Source organism: Agrilus planipennis, unplaced genomic scaffold (genome assembly GCF_000699045.2).
Source record: "Agrilus planipennis isolate EAB-ADULT unplaced genomic scaffold, Apla_2.0 scaffold118, whole genome shotgun sequence".
Lineage (NCBI taxonomy): Eukaryota > Metazoa > Arthropoda > Insecta > Coleoptera > Buprestidae > Agrilus > Agrilus planipennis.
This window is the reverse complement of record NW_020438955.1, coordinates 78,449-96,728: the sequence shown is the minus strand read 5'-3', so window position 1 is coordinate 96,728 and position 18,280 is coordinate 78,449. Positions and strand designations below refer to the sequence as shown.

The 18,280-nt window shown below is 36.6% G+C and overlaps 5 protein-coding genes across 6 annotated transcripts in view; 2 read left to right on the top strand and 3 right to left on the bottom strand.

Annotated features, from left to right (window-relative positions):
- LOC108738928 (protein Malvolio) overlaps positions 1-18,280 on the top strand; it is an 87,858-nt gene that overhangs the window by 35,816 nt on the left and 33,762 nt on the right. Inside the window, exon 11 of the mRNA XM_025974981.1 lies at positions 3,213-3,246. Coding sequence (XP_025830766.1) covers positions 3,213-3,216 — 4 coding nt within the window. The 3' untranslated portion in view covers positions 3,217-3,246. The remainder of the gene's footprint in view (positions 1-3,212; positions 3,247-18,280) is intronic.
- Positions 546-7,844, bottom strand: LOC108738937 (alpha-tocopherol transfer protein-like). The gene is made up of 6 exons (XM_018472560.1): positions 7,556-7,844; positions 7,182-7,338; positions 4,894-5,146; positions 2,919-3,029; positions 2,741-2,846; positions 546-815 (listed from the first exon to the last, which is right to left on the bottom strand). The coding sequence occupies exons 1-6, from the start codon at positions 7,668-7,670 to the stop codon at positions 664-666; spliced, it is 894 nt and encodes a 297-aa protein (XP_018328062.1). The 5' UTR covers positions 7,671-7,844; the 3' UTR covers positions 546-663.
- Positions 10,312-12,222, bottom strand: LOC108738936 (NAD-dependent protein deacylase). 2 transcript variants are annotated; one of them, XR_001938059.1, is made up of 5 exons: positions 11,816-12,222; positions 10,859-11,079; positions 10,660-10,795; positions 10,445-10,595; positions 10,312-10,388 (listed from the first exon to the last, which is right to left on the bottom strand). XR_001938059.1 is itself a non-coding variant. In XM_018472558.2 (5 exons), the coding sequence occupies exons 1-5, from the start codon at positions 12,152-12,154 to the stop codon at positions 10,331-10,333; spliced, it is 909 nt and encodes a 302-aa protein (XP_018328060.1). In that variant the 5' UTR covers positions 12,155-12,222; the 3' UTR covers positions 10,312-10,330. The 2 variants fall into 2 exon arrangements, 1 of the variants encoding a protein (XP_018328060.1); XM_018472558.2 differs by having other exon boundaries at positions 10,656-10,795.
- On the top strand, positions 12,891-14,039 carry LOC108738916 (cAMP-dependent protein kinase type II regulatory subunit-like). Its single transcript, XM_018472531.1, has one exon. The coding sequence runs from the start codon at positions 12,891-12,893 to the stop codon at positions 14,037-14,039; it is 1,149 nt and encodes a 382-aa protein (XP_018328033.1).
- Positions 17,112-18,280, bottom strand: part of LOC108738930 (scavenger receptor class B member 1-like) — a 30,771-nt gene continuing 29,602 nt past the window's right edge. Inside the window, exon 10 of the mRNA XM_018472551.2 lies at positions 17,112-17,421. Coding sequence (XP_018328053.1) covers positions 17,224-17,421 — 198 coding nt within the window. The 3' untranslated portion in view covers positions 17,112-17,223. The remainder of the gene's footprint in view (positions 17,422-18,280) is intronic.

The following is an 18,280-nucleotide window of genomic DNA, read 5'->3' as shown; positions in this document are numbered from 1 at the left end:
ACTACACCGTTTCGAGTCCGTGATGTTACGTGCTGTTTTCATATTACTGAACCCAGGTCGAGTTTTGCATTCATGCTACGTCAAGCTAAAACATAGAAAAGTTGATGTTCAATATGTCGGTTGGACAAAAACAAATGCATTTCCACATTTCGGGTATGGAGCATAGCCAAATATCGTCTTGGACACGGTCATAGCACGGCGTAGTGTGAATTATTTCATATCCCCGGTTTAGTTTGATTAACGTAGTGATTCCTAGTTGTATTTATTTATTTATTATTGAATCCCTTGTTATCGTAATAATTATAACATAAGTGTATACAAAAATTTCCTTCGTTATCACATGATTTTTAATCATCTAGTCGATATTTATTCTATTTGCTCTTATTTTGCTTATCATTAATTCGGCAATGATACAAAGTTACACTTATTAGGTAGTTTAATATTTGCGATTAAAATTATGATTATTGTTTGCTTGTAGACAACCCAACAGTGAAAAAAGGCTTCTAACACACACACCCACCTTCATTTCAAGGAACTTTCTAAAATAAATTTCATAATTTTTATTTATTTGCTGTTTTTACCAGTGATAATTCAATGCCCGACCGGACTACCTTAACATTGTATATGTATAATATTTATAAATTCAAAAAAATTCTCATGATCTCAATCGAGTTCTAGCTTTCGAAATGTCCCGTCCACTCCGAAAATTTCTCCAGACACTTTCGGCCTTCCTGGTCGTCTACTTTCGTCAGCGTTCCTTTTCTCATCTTCGACAAAGTAGTTTGCATTCTCGTTGATGTTTTTCTTCACTTGTTCTACAAAACGACACAAATGATGAATTTCTATATATAGAAAGTGTTCAAACGCCACTTGATAAAAGCCGCCAAGACGAAACGTTTGTAAGGTTTTTATCTTTTAAAACAAAGTTGTCGAAACAGATGATAAGAAGTTGTTGTTACATTGTTATTAATAATTTAATCGAAAATAAGCAATTTGAACAGTTAATTGATAGACAAACAAATAAAATGATTATTTTATTTTGTATAATTCTAACTCAGGATTGAGGAAGTGAGTTTTAAAAGTGTGAAAACTTTAGGAATACATACTAAAATTTTATACGCAAGAAATATTTCTCAGTTTTCACATTTAAAACACTTGGTTTTTACTGGGTATTTTCTGTTGGAGTCATAGAGTATGTTCTTGGTTATTTCCGGAACCTTCCCGTACTCTTCTTTTGTCACTGGGAAAATATGATATTGTCCGTTCGTTTAGAGAAAGGTACAGTACGGGCGATGCGCACAGACGAATATCGATCGTAGGCTGGTCCCAGGAATATGGCCGATCGGTTACCGCCAGATGTTTCCGATTAAAACCCAATCTTAAGCCTCTGGCGCCGTAAATAACTTTTGACAGTTACGCCCATTAAGGCAGTTCGCGCATATCGATCAGCTATTGTGTACTTTTCTCTAAATAAACGGACTATAACAAAGACTATAAGGAAAAGGAAAGAAAGGATGCTAGAACATCTTCATGAAAGATCAGTTAGAAACACATTAGAAAATGAAAGCAGAAACAAGAGTAATAGGAAATAGTTAATGTTCTAGTTTCCAGGAAATGCGAAGATTGTGTTAGGATTAGAAAGACCAACTGTTTCGTGTCTTTATATTGTTATGTATTCGACACCCAAGTTCATATATTTAGTATATGTACCTATTGGGATCCGTCAAATGGGCATACACCATCTGGTGGCAAAATTTATAACTCGAATGAGGGAAAAATTTACATAGGAAATGTGCACGCAAATTGTAAAATTGTTTATTAAAATAATAAAACACGTTAAAAAAGTAAAAATTTTTTTGATGATGGAGTCGACGAAGTTTTCTTCTAAAGTTAAATCAAATAAAAAGTTAATATGTTCAGTGAAAAGCTGCAATAGCACTTCAGACATAGATCTTCACTCTTCACCTACATTAACTACTTTCCAATAAAAACTAACCGTTTTATATATGTAAAAAATATATTCGGAAAATTAGAGAAAAAAGTAAACTAATAGAAGCTTGGATGAAAGCAGTAGGTATCAAAGAAGTGAATTCCGGAATAAAAATTTGTTCACGTCATTTTAATGCACATGATTATATTTCAGCAAGTATTTACCATCAGCCATAACCTTAATATTTAAAACTAGAATCATACTAAAATTATAAAGTGAGAAATTATTTATTCCTGTGTAATTGATTTAACACAATTCTAATGGTACGATATAAGTATTTTGAGGTTAAGAACCTACCTGCTGCAATACAACAAAGTTGCAATAATGTGTTTGCAACGTTCTCTTAAATAGGCTTTGCACGAACCTTTTAAATCCGAAGTTTGTAAAAAGTAGGCAGTAAACTTGTTTGTTATTTCCGAATTTTATAATGTGATTGGCATTAAAAACACGCTCACCTTCAACGAAATTTCCTTTCCGAGGCTTAGTGTCAGCCCAATCACATATTGTGTCAATACTTATCATTTTATCGTAATTTAAAATTAAAAACTTGGAAATTGCACGGTACACTATAGGAACTACGATAAATTATCCCTAATCGGCGCCATGTTTTTAGGCTCCTCCCATTTGACGGATCCCAATAGTATGTTTAGAAATGAAAATTTAAGTTAATATAGTGTTCAACAAATTCAGTGTTTCAGTAAAAATCTCAGAATATACTGGACAACGGTCTGGTCGTCAGTAAGTTCTCACCGTGCAATTCAGTTAAACTAGCTGCAGTTCCTCCATAGTCTTTAGGGAGACATTCTTGGGGAACAAAGTTATATAAGCTTTCCATGCCATTTGTGTGCAAATGAAACTGAAAGCGAAAAGACGAAACGAATTAGTGTCACCCTTTATTATTTATCGTTAATAATAATTGTGAAATTACCACGCTTAGCAGTTCCTTTCTCATAAATGGCCGCATCAGGGCCATTATCTTATCCATGAATGGTACCACGTTAATAAAGTGTAAACCTTTCAATCGAACTGGAAGGGCATCCTTGAAAAAATAAGAAGACAAAAAGGTGCTTATTTTATAACATGCGCTGCATCGGTTCAAACAATTATCCAATAGGTTCTTATGAAAAATATAAACAATTTTTGTCGTATGTAGAACATAAAAGAGATTGCCCAACAATAAACAAATGTGACATGCATTAATTGTTTTTTACCTTGATTTCAGATGACCCACTATAGGCTACGTGCTGGGCATGAATGTAAGTTAATGATAATATTTTATTATACTTTATGCGAAAGAGTAGTTATAAAAAACACGTCAATTTTCAAATCAAGTTTTATTTACTAATAATATCACAATTACATAAATATATTATTAAACATATACATATACAATATATATATATATATATATACACTGTCATTTAACTTACAAACAACAAATTTACATTCTCATTGACTTCTTTGGTTTATGAGGAACCTCCAACTTGTCCTCTCTCCTCCGTTTCATGCTCGCCCCATTTAACTGAAGGGGTCGTTCGAATATGTTTCTTCTTTCCACCACAACCCTCTTGTTGGTGCAACTGTTTCTCCCAAACATCCTTGTGGTCGGTTCTTGTGGACGCTCCACTCTAACCCCTAGTTGAGGTCTCAGTATGAATTCCATCCTCATTCGTCTTTCATCCCTCAACTTATTCTTCAAAGTCTTTCTTAGAATCGGATCCCCCAGTATGACGTTTCTCCATTTAATAGATGCTTTTGCGGCCTTCATCAGGGAATCTCCGTCCAAATATCTGAAAAATAAAAAAATCAATAATTAAACAAAAATACACGACTAAAATATTTACAATAACAATTGCAATATAATAATAAATTAAATAAAAACAATAATTATGACTTACCTGAACACCATGGCCAGAACTTCCGTTGGTAGACGTTCAACTTCCGGTTGTAGAACAGCGGCGTAGAAGGCGATCGGAAATATTCCATAAAACATCTTGATCACTTACTCGAGCACTATTCAAAACAGGAATGATTGGGGTTGTTCCGAACGTCACTATTTATACGGTATCAAAATCATTGGGGTGAAAAATGTTGTTATCAATAGACCGAAAATTTCGTCACGGTCAATTGACCATGACAGTATTATCAGTCAAAACGTGATACGCATGACTGACTCTGCAAATCTTTTTGGATACCACGTTGGCCAAAACAAATTACATTCGTTTGTAGTGTGTTCTGTTTTTCTTTCCTTCACGTTTTTTACCTCATGCCACCTGTACTTTTATCAGTTTTTTTTGGAACCAAGTTCCTTATCGCAAAAATCTTGTATCATCCCTTGTATCTCTTCGCAATGAAGAAAAAAAGATGTTTATGTTTAAACCAAAAAATCATATTTAGCGCAAAAAGGGAGTCGTTTTTTTCTTTAGTTACTCCGAAGTGTTTAATGACATTTTCAAAGGGCACGTAAACAATAAGAATTCAAATGGCACAAAAATTAAATTATATTATAAATTAAATAAAAATTCCCTCTTTCTTAGACTGCCTTTAAATTCCCTAAGATCTAGGGAAATTTCTCTAGGTCTGGCAACGCTGGCCAAAAAATGAATTTGTTAGTGGACATCTCTGTTCATCTTAGTTACTGCTACTTATAAAGAGAGAAAGAGAGAGATGACGAATAGGTTCAATTACTACCTGGTGAATACATCCAATAAGAATCATTTTAAAAAGATTCGGAATCTAACGTATTAGTAGTAACGAACGGTTAGATGTTTGTCAGTTTTTCGTTACAAAATATCATGACCAAAATTTGTAATTAATATTTGTGGAATAGCCCAAGAAACATGCTTCACATCGGTCGTCCCTCAGCACCCCATAGCTTGTGTTTATCGTGTTTGTATACTTACTTGTAAATAGTAAAGCATTTTCTTCATGGTAACAATACCCAATTTGGTCACATGACCGAACGTGAGGCCTTTCATGTCGAAAAGAATTATTTGGCCGTTGTCGGTGCCTTCTTGGATCAAATGCAGCATAGTGCTCATGTCAAAACCCTTGCACGCATCCGAAAAAATATAATTATCGGGGTCGCTATCCATTAATTTGGCAAACAACACCCGGTACCCCTCCGGCGTTGGTTTCGGAAGGGTGACGTACAAACTACGAAGAAATTATTTATTATTAATCCTCAAGACAATAATAACTCTCATTACAGGACATCTTCTTTCTCGGGTATGATACAGGGAGAGATTAATTTTGTCGTTGAATATATAATATCTTGACAATTCATTGTAAAATTATTTATTATTAATCCTCAAGACAATAATAACTCTCATTACAGGACATCTTCTTTCTCGGGTATTAACTGTATAACGTCGCTTATTTTACAGAATTAATGCAATGGTATGCTTGTCTTTCGGTTATTTTATTTCATTTTTTGTTATTCCTCTTTGGTTTGCTCCCCTTTCGTTGTGTCATAATTCAATTGTGCTGGTATAAACAACGCATTCATCCACGCAGAGTTCTGTCATGTTTATAGGGATAAGACAAATCTCCTTTATAGCCCGGTGCCATTATTTATTGAAGATTAGCAAAACAGGACCGTTACAGTGAGTGCAATAATTTTCGGATTTTGAACAACGTCTCGGCCTCTTAAAAATAACAATTTATTTATATCGCTTGTTTATAACTGAATGGTATTTACAATTAGCAAATAATAATTCTACAGAAAATTCTTATAATTATTTTACACTTAACTTACACACANAAATTATTTATTATTAATCCTTTAATTTAATTCCTACTATAACAATTACGTACGAAGTCTGTTCAAAAGTTATCGCGTATTTTAAATTTCCGTGGGTTGAGTGTATTCGATTTTCGATTTTTTTGTGGAGTTATGTTGGTACTCATGTCTGTCACTTATTCCGACAAGGTCGGCCATGTTGAATGTTCGGTTAATTTTTGATAGCTGCTTTGCTTGTACGTGTTTTGGCTCCGTCTTCGATTTTTGGCCTATTCGAAAGAACGGATTAAAGAATTAAATGCGCGTACGCATTCCGCATGGAGACTGTGGCATATGGTGAAGCTACCTTGGACCGAAGCAACCTTTATCGGTGGTACAAAATGTTCTCAAAGGGACGAGAAAATGTGAACGATGAAGAGCGTGCCGAACTTCCGGGCACGTCAACAACAGACAAAAACATTGATGAAGTGAAGAAAATAGTATTGACCAATCGTCGAATCGCCGTTGGAGAAGGTGCTGAGGACATAAACATATCGATTGACTCCTACCATTCGACTTTTACCATTGAGTTGGGCTTGAGGCGGATCGCCACAAAATTCGTACCAAAATTACTCAATTTCGACCAAAAACAGCATCGCATTAACATTGCTAAGGTTGGATTCTGTCCGCGACGACCCAAATTTGCTCCCGAGGGTCATAAGTGACGACGAATCATGGGTTTATAGTAGAATGAAGATTCGGGCTAAGTGAACTATTCTGTCCAGCGTGAAGTTCACTTAGACCACGGCCCTATAGCCCGAATCTTCATTCTACTATGCATTGCGGCCGTGAAAGCCTTTGTTCTTATACATGGGTTTGTTGTTATGACAAGGAAACCAAAGCTCAATCATCCCAATGGAAGCTGCTGCACGAGCCACGGCCGAAAAAAACGCGCCAAGTTAGGTCGAATGTGAAGGTTTTGCTTACAGTTTTCTTCGATTGCAGGGACGTGGTGCATCATGAATTCTTGCCACAGGGTAGAACGGTCAATACGGAATATTACCTGCTAGTTATGAGCAATTTGCGCGAAGTAATCCGCTACAAATGCCCGGATTTGTGGAAGAACAAAAATTGGCTTTTGCACCATGATAACGCCCCTGCTCATATACCGTTGCTTGTTCGCAAATTTTTGGCCAAAAACAACGCACTATAAATGCCGCAGCCACCGTATTTCCCAGATCTGGCCCTTTGTGACTTTTTCTTGTTCCCAAAAAAGATGACGCTACAGTACAATTGAGGAGATAAAGACGGCATCGAAGGAGGAGCTGAACAAGATCACAAAAAATGATTTTTTGAATAAACACAAAATTCGCGATACTTTTCGATAGACCTCGTACACACTCTGCTAGTGAATTAAGAGCCGAATACAGTTTCATTCCTGTTTCCTTATCAATTAGTTTGATTACTTACCCTACGTTTAAAAGTTGTTTGACTGAGGGCAGGTCAGGACTTCGATTGGTAAAGAATTCAGGAGCGTGCGTTTTCATTGTAAAATACGTATCGATCGTGGTTTTTGTAAATTCCACGCTATACGAGCAACTATGTAGGAATAAAATTATCTCCAATTCTAAAATAAGAAATATACGATTTGTAAACCGGAGACCAATGTTATTGAATGTAACCGTAACATAGAGTAGTAGAATGTTATTGTAACGCCCTATTATTCTTTTGAAATAGACATTATTCTTTTAGAAAACATCCAACCTGGTCCTCCCTGTAAATAGTTACTTCAACTATTTACAGATTTTATTTAGAAATTTCTTTAAATTAATTATAGCACTTACCTTCCATTTTAGGTAAATGGGGTTGTTTTTCTAGCCATTCTTCCACCCTTCGAATATCTTCTTTGGTTAATTCCTTATTTTTTTTGTATTCTTCAGCGACAGTAACTTTCTGCATTTTTTGAAATCACTTTTTTTCAATAGTTTCGCTCTCGTAATTCGCTTAAATTACTTATGAATAAGCCGATTGTGAACATTAATATTATACCTTTTAGTTAGTTAATAGTTTTCGCGTGATAGCGCTACATAGCAACTATAACATAATCTTCAACATTAAACGTATGAACTGTATGGAATTAAAATTGCATTGCATGCCTTTGAGAAACGCCTATTATATATTAATTTCCTCGTATGTACTATTATCCGTCCTATGACCTTGACGAACGTGACCTAATCCGTCACTGTTAAGGTTTAATACTATATTACAAATCAAAATCACAGATCAACTTGCATATTAGAAAAAATATCCGTTCCATATTCTATGCCTTTTACTCCGTCTTATTTGTAGTGTTTAGTTCAATGTAAAGTTAGAAAAAGTATTGTATTGGTCAAGAACTATAATTTAAATTAACATTTACCATCCTTAATGGCTACATATAGGTATATATAAAAGACTTATTTTATGCACAACTATGATATTGTAATGTTCGTGGGTTTAACAAGATTAACTTCTAAGACTGATAACGACAAAAACTATTTATTTACACTAATTATTAAAGAACATAAAAATACTATTAAATTATTACTAAACTTAGGTTATGAATTATTCATATTTATTTACACTACTGTTGATATATCACTATTCACTGCGCTATTTATTTCACTGCTATAACTGTCAATTTATTTCTCGATCCACTTCTGCAACGGTCAATTTATTTCTACTTTTCTCGGCAATCGTCTCTTCCTCAAAATACTATTTTGTTTACTTTCGGGAACCTTCTGGAAACATCCGGTTAGTTTGTTTGAACTATTTACTGCTTTCCCAGAACGCAGGTACGACACACACATTTACAAATACCAGCCCGCGGCTAGTCGGCAAATCGATAAGCCATTCACGCACACGTGTGTCCGATCGCACACAAACATACTCGTTCTCGCTACTCCATCTTCACATTTTTTGGTGCCCTGTTTAGACTAAATGAGCATATTGATATCAATATCCTACATGAGCTTCCTTGCGTCACGCTCATTAAAACTGAATTGAACCTTTGTTAATATTCCATTTGCACACTTTTTAGGTATGCCCTATCTACAGTAGGCATTTAAAGCGGATGCCCTACATGTTTTCATGATGTGGATATTGTATTTCAACCCTTTGACAGTATGTCCTATTTCGCCTGATCTTACTTTAATGTTGATACTCCATCTGCACTCTTTTTCGCTATGCCCTATTTAGCCTGACTGGACAAAGATATCGATGTCTTACGTGAGGCCCTCTTACGGCATTCTCCTTTAAGACTGATGTGTGTCTGAGATGGATACCCTATTTCAATCTGTTGGTGGTATGTCCTATTTCGCCTTATCTGACTCTAATGTTAACACCCTATCTGCACCCTTTTTTTTGTATGCCCTACTTAGATGTCCTACACGTGCATTTAAGACTTATACCTCCCTGAGATGGACACCGTCTTTCAACCCGCTGATAGTACATCCTATTTCGCCTGATTTGACCTTACTGTTGATGCTCCATCTGCACTATTTATTAGTATGCCCTATTTAAACTGAGTGGGCATTGATGTCGTTGCCCTGCAGAAGGCGTTTTAAGGCATTCTCCTTTAAGACTGTTGTGTCCCAAAGGTGCATACCGTATGTCAACCTGTTGGCGGTATGTCCATTTTCGCCTGACGTTGATATTCCATCTGCCTTTTTTGCTATGCCCTATTTAGACTAATTGGACATTGATATTGATGTCCTACGTGAGGCCCTCTTACGGCATTCTCCTTTAAGACTGATGTGTGTCTGAGGTGGATGCTGCATTTCAACCCGATGACAGTATATCGCTTAATCTGGCCCAAATGTTGATTCTCCATATGCATTCTTCTTTGATATGCCCTATTTAGACGGATTGACATTGATGTTGACATTCTACATGAGCTTTTTTACGACATTCTCTTTTATTACTAATTTGGCCATGTTATAACACTATGAGGACAATCCAGAGGCTCTTAAGAACTTCTTCAACTGAAGAATGACCTCCAAGGTTCCATTAGAGGGCACAGTAAGGTACTGAGGATGGACAGGCCATCGAACTGTCACAGAATCCCTACAGCTTTACTACTACCCTACCTTAAGCCTTTTGCAGCATGCCCTATTACCCTATTTCAATTCTTTACCAGTATATTCTATTTAGCCATATATGTCTCTAACAGTGATACCTTATCCGAACCCTTTTATGGCATGCCTTATTTAGACTAATTTAACCCCGATGTCGATACCCTACCCAAATCCTTTTACCCCATGCCCTGTTAAGACTGATGTGGCTCTGATGTGAGTATCCTAGTTCAACTCTTTGTCAATCGGTTTGTTCTATTTCCTCCCATCTGGACCTAATTTTAAATTACATTGTACAAGTAATGTTTTAATATATATTTTTTAAATATATGACTCTTGGAACGTTAAATCATAAATAAACACCATACGTTTCATCACAGTTTAATTTTATTTGATTTATCTTTTTTGAAATTCACAACGACGAAATTATTACACAACGTCTACAATTATGATACTGGGACTCTATTTCTGCACTAAATAGTTTTCTATTTTTGCCTTGTTTCTTATCTATTGCAATCCCAATGCTTTCGGAAGAGTTGTTGCACACAGCCCTGGAAAATGGAACCTAAAATTTTTTTATGTAGGTATACTATAATATAAATATTCGATTGAAAAACGTACGCAAAATCGGAATCTGCCGGATGCTCTTCTAAATTGAATTCAGCAACTGGAACGCCCCTCTGAGCAACCGAAGGGGCAAACATTGCAGCTGGATAGACGACAGATGAAGTGCCAATCACCAGGCACAAATCGCATCCTCCAACCAATAACTCTGCAAGTCACGTAAACCGAAACAATTCAAAATAGCAGCCTTTAAATCTTAAAGTCTTACGTGCCTCCTCGAGAACGTCTGGGTCCAGCATTTCCCCGAACCATACAATATAGGGCCTTGCTAATGAACCACATTTCTTACATTTGGGCAAATCTTTCCTGTCAATTACGGGCAAATCTGCTTGATCTAATGAAGCGTCCCTGTTTAGAAAATAATATCAATGTCGATTAATATAATTCAGTCGGCGATAAACAACACCTCACCCCCTATTGGCAAAAGCAGGTACGATGGGGTCGTCGTAATTTTCTTCAACATTTTCACACGTTCCGTTCGTGCAAGAGACTTTTCTGAGGGCCCCATGTAATTCAACCACTTTCTCTGATCCGGCGCGCAAATGCAGTCCATCGACGTTTTGCGTTACAATGCTGAGGTTTCTGTTTTCTTTTTTACACTTTTTCTCATAGTCTGCCAAAGATATGTGGGCCTTAAAAAACTACCTTTGGAAGAAGTTCGAAAACTTAACTTTTCTTTCTTGGAAATGATTGAAAATATCTCGCAATTATGATAAACTTATGATTGATTGGAACTGGTCCTAAAAGGAGGCAAATACCGTATTTGGAGCCCCACATGTCAGCGGACGAAGGAAAAACCCCTTAAGGGGAGGGGGCTATATTGTATTAGGTTAGGTAGGGGGGGGGGGGGGAGAAAGAGACAGAGGTTGCAGTATGGTATTTGGGGCAACGCCCACGATGGGCGTGACACTTCGATGGAAAGCCTATGAATCAAGGAGCATATTGGTGAGGGTGTGGGGGGGGGCACACAAACCTCAATTTTCAGCATTGTAAACGAAAAAACAGCCACAATACTCGCTTCGTTGGTGTTGCCTTTACCTACCTCAACCTAAATAAGTCATTAAAAAGTATTGTTTCAATTTTATTATTTAAAAAAGTTGAAGGTTCCCGACACCCCCTCCCCCTTTATGTTCCTCTATCCATGGGCCTTCCATCGAAATATCGCACTCTGCCCGCTTAGGCGTTGTCCTAAATACTATTAAATACTTGCAGATCACACTTACCAATGGACTACTTTTTTTAAGCAACAATCCCTCGATTTTTTTATGTAAATTTTTCATAATTGGGCCATTTCCAAAAAAGAAAAATTAACGTTTCGAAAAAGCCGTGATACGGAAGTTGTATCAATACATGTTGAGTGTTACTTACCTTGTTTGGGCTTGCATTGAAGGCGATGTGTCTTCGGTAGTTATAAAATTCCCACACCAACGCTGGATTTGAAGCAAATGCGTCCGGACTTGCCAAATTTTCGGATTTGTATTTTCTCCATAAGCCTCCGGCACCTCTAAACACTGGAATCCCTGATTCTGCAGAAATTCCTGCACCTGTTAGCACGACTATGTTCTTTGCAGTGTCAACAAGCCTTTTAAAACCTTCGTAGTCTTCATAATTTCGTTTACCTGACAACTTTCTGCTACTCATTTTGAATATTTGTGACAACTGAAGGTGTAACGTATATTTTAAAAATTTAGTTTTGCAAATAAACATTTTTCGTTAGGCATATTTATGAGATCGAGGTTAGATTAGGTTACGTTTTCCTGTCAGACGTCAGCTGTTTATAGAAACGTAAACATTCATGTACAGTTGTAGTCGAAAGTAATTGAGATTGTACCTTATTTAACGAAATATGTATAAATAAATTACAAATGTTTATATTACTTTTACTAACCACAAGAAGGAACAATTTTGTCAGTAGAAGTTGTGGTAAAGCCTTGCAGATTAAATAATTACTGGAAAATTAGAATATTCATCAATCAAATGCTTAAACCCAAAAACACCTTAATTGGAAATTAAGCATTTAGCAGTATTATGAAAAGCATTCCGAATTAAAAAAAAAATCGTGAACGTCTAAACGTAGATGGGTGGTCTTAAGTTTAATCCAAAATACGCCAATTTCAAAAATAATCACATTACCGTATGCTTAGATGCCAAAAAATTAAGGAATATTGACAGTTTAATAATATAACCCCGTCGTATTTATTTTTATCGCGGTTAATAGCTTAATGGGTTGGAAGGTGTCATTTCAATAAGATTTTTCAGGGGTTTCAAAGAAAATTAATTGAATAAACAGTATTTTAAATAATTTATGGTCCCAATGGTATAAATTAGCAAACGAAATTGGGTTGTTCATACAGAAGCACATGGTAATTTTTATCGCTAATTTAAATTTTTGTTTGCACTTGGCGAAAATTCTTATTATCCGAAAATCCCCGAAGAGCGTTCAATGAATTTCGTCGAGAAAAAGACCGATCCCAGCATGGAGGTCAGAGATGTATTGCTGGATTACACTCTGAATTATCTCCTGGACCAGCCTCAGGACGTGCTGTCCTACACCATCGATTTCTTCCGCCGTTTACAGGGAAGAAAGACGGTCGTGGTACCAAACGAAGCTACAGGACGAAATCCGTCAACGTCGTCCTCATCATCCAGCGAAGGTCCCGCTCCCAGGAACAGGAACGAACGCAGACGATGCGTTTTCGCCGAAACGTATGATCCTGAAGACGACGATGATGAAGATTACGAAAAAGTCGTCCATCCAAAAACAAAAAAGCAACGCGCATGGCTATCGAAAGAACTGAAACACATATTTCTCTTCAGAGCATTGGACGCTAAACATATCGAAGAAGTCCTAGACGCCATGTTTTTCAAAGGCGTCAAATCAGGCGACGTGATAATCAAACAGGGCGAAGATGGAGATAATTTTTACATCATAGAGAAAGGGGTGTACAACGTCTACGTTACCTCGCGTCCAGGTGAAAGGGCCACCCTCATCAAGACATACGACGAGAAAGGTAGTTTCGGGGAGTTGTCTCTCTTGTACAACCAACCCCGTTATGCGACAATAATCGCCGAAACAGAGGGCACCCTCTGGGGCATGGAACGGATGGCGTTTAAACGAATAGTCCTAAAGGCAACGTACTTGAAACGGAAAATGTACGAAAAATTTTTGGCAGATGTACCTCTTCTCCAAAAACTGTCCCAGTACGACCTGATGAACCTGGCGGATGCCCTGGTGCCGATGACATTCAAACCGAACGACATAATAATAAAGGAGGGCGACAAACCGGACGGGATGTACTTCGTGGAAGAAGGGGTCGTGAAAATTGCCGTTCTGGACGACTACGGCGAGTACGCGCCTATTAACCTCATCGAGAATGGAGGCTATTTTGGGGAGATGGCGCTCATCACTGATAAACCTAGAGCCGCATCCGCGTTTGCCGTGGGCGACGTCAAAGTTGCCTTTTTGGACTTGGACGCGTTCAACAGATTGTTGGGATCGTTGATTGGAGAAATGGAAGAGCATTTCGAGAGTTACGCAGAAGTAAGAACGAATGCGTTAAACGAGAGCCGGAGTCATAACGAATTCTCTTAATTGTCATTCTGCTGCATTTCAAATTATAGAATGTAACGAATACTACTTGTTGATAAATAAATAATAGGAAGGGCGACAACTAGACAATCGACTGTACTAGAAAAATTTCTTGGTTAGCAAAATGTCTTCAAACTAAGTAGTTCTATCAGCGTGCCAAATCAACCACATTAAACGAAGTTTTAACAATCAAATATAACTACTGGTTTTAGAAAATACCACAAATGGCGCGGTAAACGCCATCTGTAGTACGATGCTACATTTTAGGATTACGATATGGATATCTACTTGCTGAAACGAATCCCGGCGTAGCTAACTTTAACGTGACAGGCACGTTAGCATAATCGAATAAAATAATTCGAAGTGGGCTGTATTCTGTCTAAACTGCCAGACGCGGATCGCGATTTCGATCTTTTTGGATCTCATCAGCGCGCCGCAGACAGCTCCGACAGAACACAGACCAACTTTTACCTGCTGCCTTAACAACGCGTTTTAGAAAATACCACAAATGGCGCGTTAAACGCCATCTGTAGTACGATGCTACATACGAGAATACGTAGTCCTAAAATGTAGCATCGTACTACAGATGGCGTTTACCGCGCCATTTGTGGTATTTTCTAAAACGCGTTGTTAAGGCAGCAGGTAAAAGTTGGTCTGTGTTCTGTCGGAGCTTCAATAGAAAATGGCTGTTATTATGGGCAACGTTTATATTGTTTACAGGGAAAGTAAAAGTATTTTATTCCTTCGAGTATGGTTTCTCAATCTTGCATTTCTTATTTGTTTAGTTCTCTATTTACCTCTGGTAGATACAACGGAATATAATGTCTGGTACCAGTAAGTTTATTCCGTATTTTATTAAAAAAAAAAAAATAACAAACCCAACAAATGATTTACCCTTATTTTTAGATCAATATGTTGTTTTGCTTACTACGTTAATTTTTCTCTTATGAACACCATTGACAAGGTTCCATGTGTCAAATCATTCTTAAATTGTCCCACAAAGTTTCAATGGGTTATATTGACGATATTTCTTAATAACTACATGGTGAACACTGTTCTATTCGAGTTATAAATTTTGCCACCAGATGGTGTATGCCCATTTGACGGATCCCAATATAAATATTCGATTGTATTCTTTTTTTTTTTGCACAAGTATTTCATTAAATTCATTTATTTTAAAGCATTTTGCGTGATGTCTCCGTTTTTTTCACCGCCAGTAATTGCAAATAGATCGCTTAATTGTCTGTCGTCCTTGTTGGCTCTTTATTTACTGGTAAGCGGTGGGATTGAACCGATGTTTATTTTACTGTACACCTGGTTTATAATTATTTGGATTGCTCTTGAACTCAAGAGTGTTGAGCAGTTGAGAGCAATATGGAAAAATTCGTTTTGTGAAAATCCTGTTGCTATTTGCAAAGATAATAATATGCAAAATGTAAGGAGGACGTTTGTATTTGTATACTTTTATCAATCTTGAATATTCATTGTAGATTGTAGGTCATTTAATAGCTGCGATAAATCTTGAGGTTTCGCAGCCTTTCAATATCTTTTTATTCTGTTGCGCACGAAAATAAAATGCTTTTTAAAGTGAAACTTTCATTATTTACATCGCCTCAAAGTTTTTCGTCCATCTATCGCATGTCGCATTACAGCCGGCCGCGGAGTAGGGGTAAAACTGAAAGGCGCTCGGTAGATTCTCACTCATTCGTGCAAGTGCATGAACAATTACATTTATAGACTGCGAAACTCAGAGCGATTTGAGCGACTTGCCATTATCATTCCCATTTTCCAATCATTAAGATAAGATTAAGAATGCGATTTTAATTTTAATACCCTAAATAGAATAATTTTCCGGAAATTACAGTTAAATGCCTACGATCCGAAAAGTTTCACTTGCATCATGGTTTCATGAAACCACATAATTTTTTTTATTATTTTAATAGGCAATTTAACAATCTGGTTATTTTTTAATACGTAGATTCCTTACAGTATACAGATATATCTGTTACTTCTTGGATTCTTCGGAGTCCTAGACATATCAAGCATCAGTTGCAACTTGAAACCATGGACCAAGTCATTTGTGTACGATCAGTGCGATTGTCGCATAACTGCAGTATTCTTTGGTTTAAAACTGGTAGTGCCTCTTTTTATACTAATGGTTTTATTCCTTGTAATGGTCAAAACTCTAAACATCAGAATCGGTTACTTTTTGAATCTCCTCCTTCTGTTTTTCGGGATTGCAATGCTGCTACTGTTTTTCGCAGTCAAAAATCAAGGATCTTGGAGACAAATGGGCACGAGCGTGACACGTTTCGTCGTCTCTGCGCTCACCTTCTTCGCTATTACTTTGATCTATTGTTTATAAAATATTTTGACCAAAACAACAATAGCTAATATTTTATTAGATCGATTGGCGGGTCGTTTTAAGTTTTGAAAGGGTTTGTTTAAATAAATAAAATGAGTTTTGTAAAATTAATTCGTTTATTTTGGACGGATGTACATATAATTCTCAATACAAATGTTTTACACCTAGGTACCTGTACATATCTATATTTCTAATTAAATTCTACCTCTGTCTTAGAACATTTTAAAACAAACGTTCTGTATAGCTAGTTCAAAATGTCATGAGCCTTCACCTGTGCAAAGTCTACATTACGAAAACCTTGACTCGACTGTTAACCATGTGCCTCGCTATACAACCAGATGTCTGTCAAACTAACACACGCACACCACAAAATCGCAATCGCACCTGACAATCTAGTGCTTTTTTAGTGAACTACAGATAAACTGCAAACTGTGACGGTCAAGGTTCATGGGATTCTGTACTAGCTCTAACATGTCGAGTGTTTCTTTAAATATTACGAAGAAATAAAAACGGAATTGATGTAAAATATCTTTACATTAACGTGGTAGTCGTATAGGGAGTTGTAACAATTCCTTTGTCGTTGTCAAGTATCTTTGGTACACGTGTGATATTTCCAGCTGTGTAATATACTTGTGCACATTTTTTACATCTCCGTAGATTCCTCTACAATAACGGGCACCCTGTATATCTACTAGAAATAATGGATAACGAAAGAAATAAATTTTTACGTTCCCATAAAATGGCAATTGTTACATATTTTTTTTTGTTTTGAATACTTAGATTCGTCAAACATATTTACAAGTACGAGTAATATTTTTTAGTCTAATAAGAACTGCTTATCCTTAATTCTTCTCTCTGTTCCAACCACTGATTCCTGAGGACAATCAAAATGGCAAAAAAGGTAACCAGGACGGTTAGTACACTGCCATATTTCAGAGCAGATTCGGTATTCGGTATGGTGAAAGTCAGAGTGTTGATTAAGTCCATGAGATCGTCCGATATTTCCTCCTCAGAAATACTCTAAAAATACAGGGAATTTTATTTATAACTAATATAAAAATAGTCCGTTGATCAAAATAATGCCCACTTTGATGTTTAATTGTTAATTAATTGAATTAAAACAATAAAACAAAAGAAATCTAGGAAGTCAGATAACTAAGAGTGGAAGGGGAAGAAAAGATATAAAACGCCTTCAACAAAAAGAAGTCACTTCAGTGCTTGCGGACGGTTTATTTAGAAATTCGAAAAAGATTGTTAAATGTGTTCGTTTGAAGCGCGGCTCTGTACTAGTGAGAAACATGAAAAGAGATTAGAAGCGTTCGAAATGGGATGTTACAGGCGCATGATGAGGATACCGTGGATAGAGAAGGTTAATAATGAAGAGGTATTAGAAAGAATAGGAGAACAGAGGACTCTATGGAAGTCAATAAAAATGTGGCGAGATAGGTTGGTAGAACACCTTCCCAAGCATGAAGGGCTAGTCAAAGACATAGAGGCGGAAGCAGGATAGAAGACAATATTAATTTGAAATCATTTTTTTCCTATTTTTATTTATCCACTACAAACTACCTCAAATTAATGAGGGAAAAATTGTTGCTGTTGTCACACCCGCACCGGGAATCGAACCCGGGACTTTTGGCTTTACGCACCAACATTCTACCACTAAACTACGAGAGGTGACATCAGCAACCACGACCAACCCACCTACAAGGTTAACGATCCCTCGATTTTTATTACCTTAATTACATATATATATTAAATATATGAAATCTTATGACATTGTTAGTTACTTAATAGTGGATTAATATGCAATATTAATTTGAAATCATTTTTTCGATTTTTTATTTACTCACTACAAACTACCTCAAATTGCTGTTGT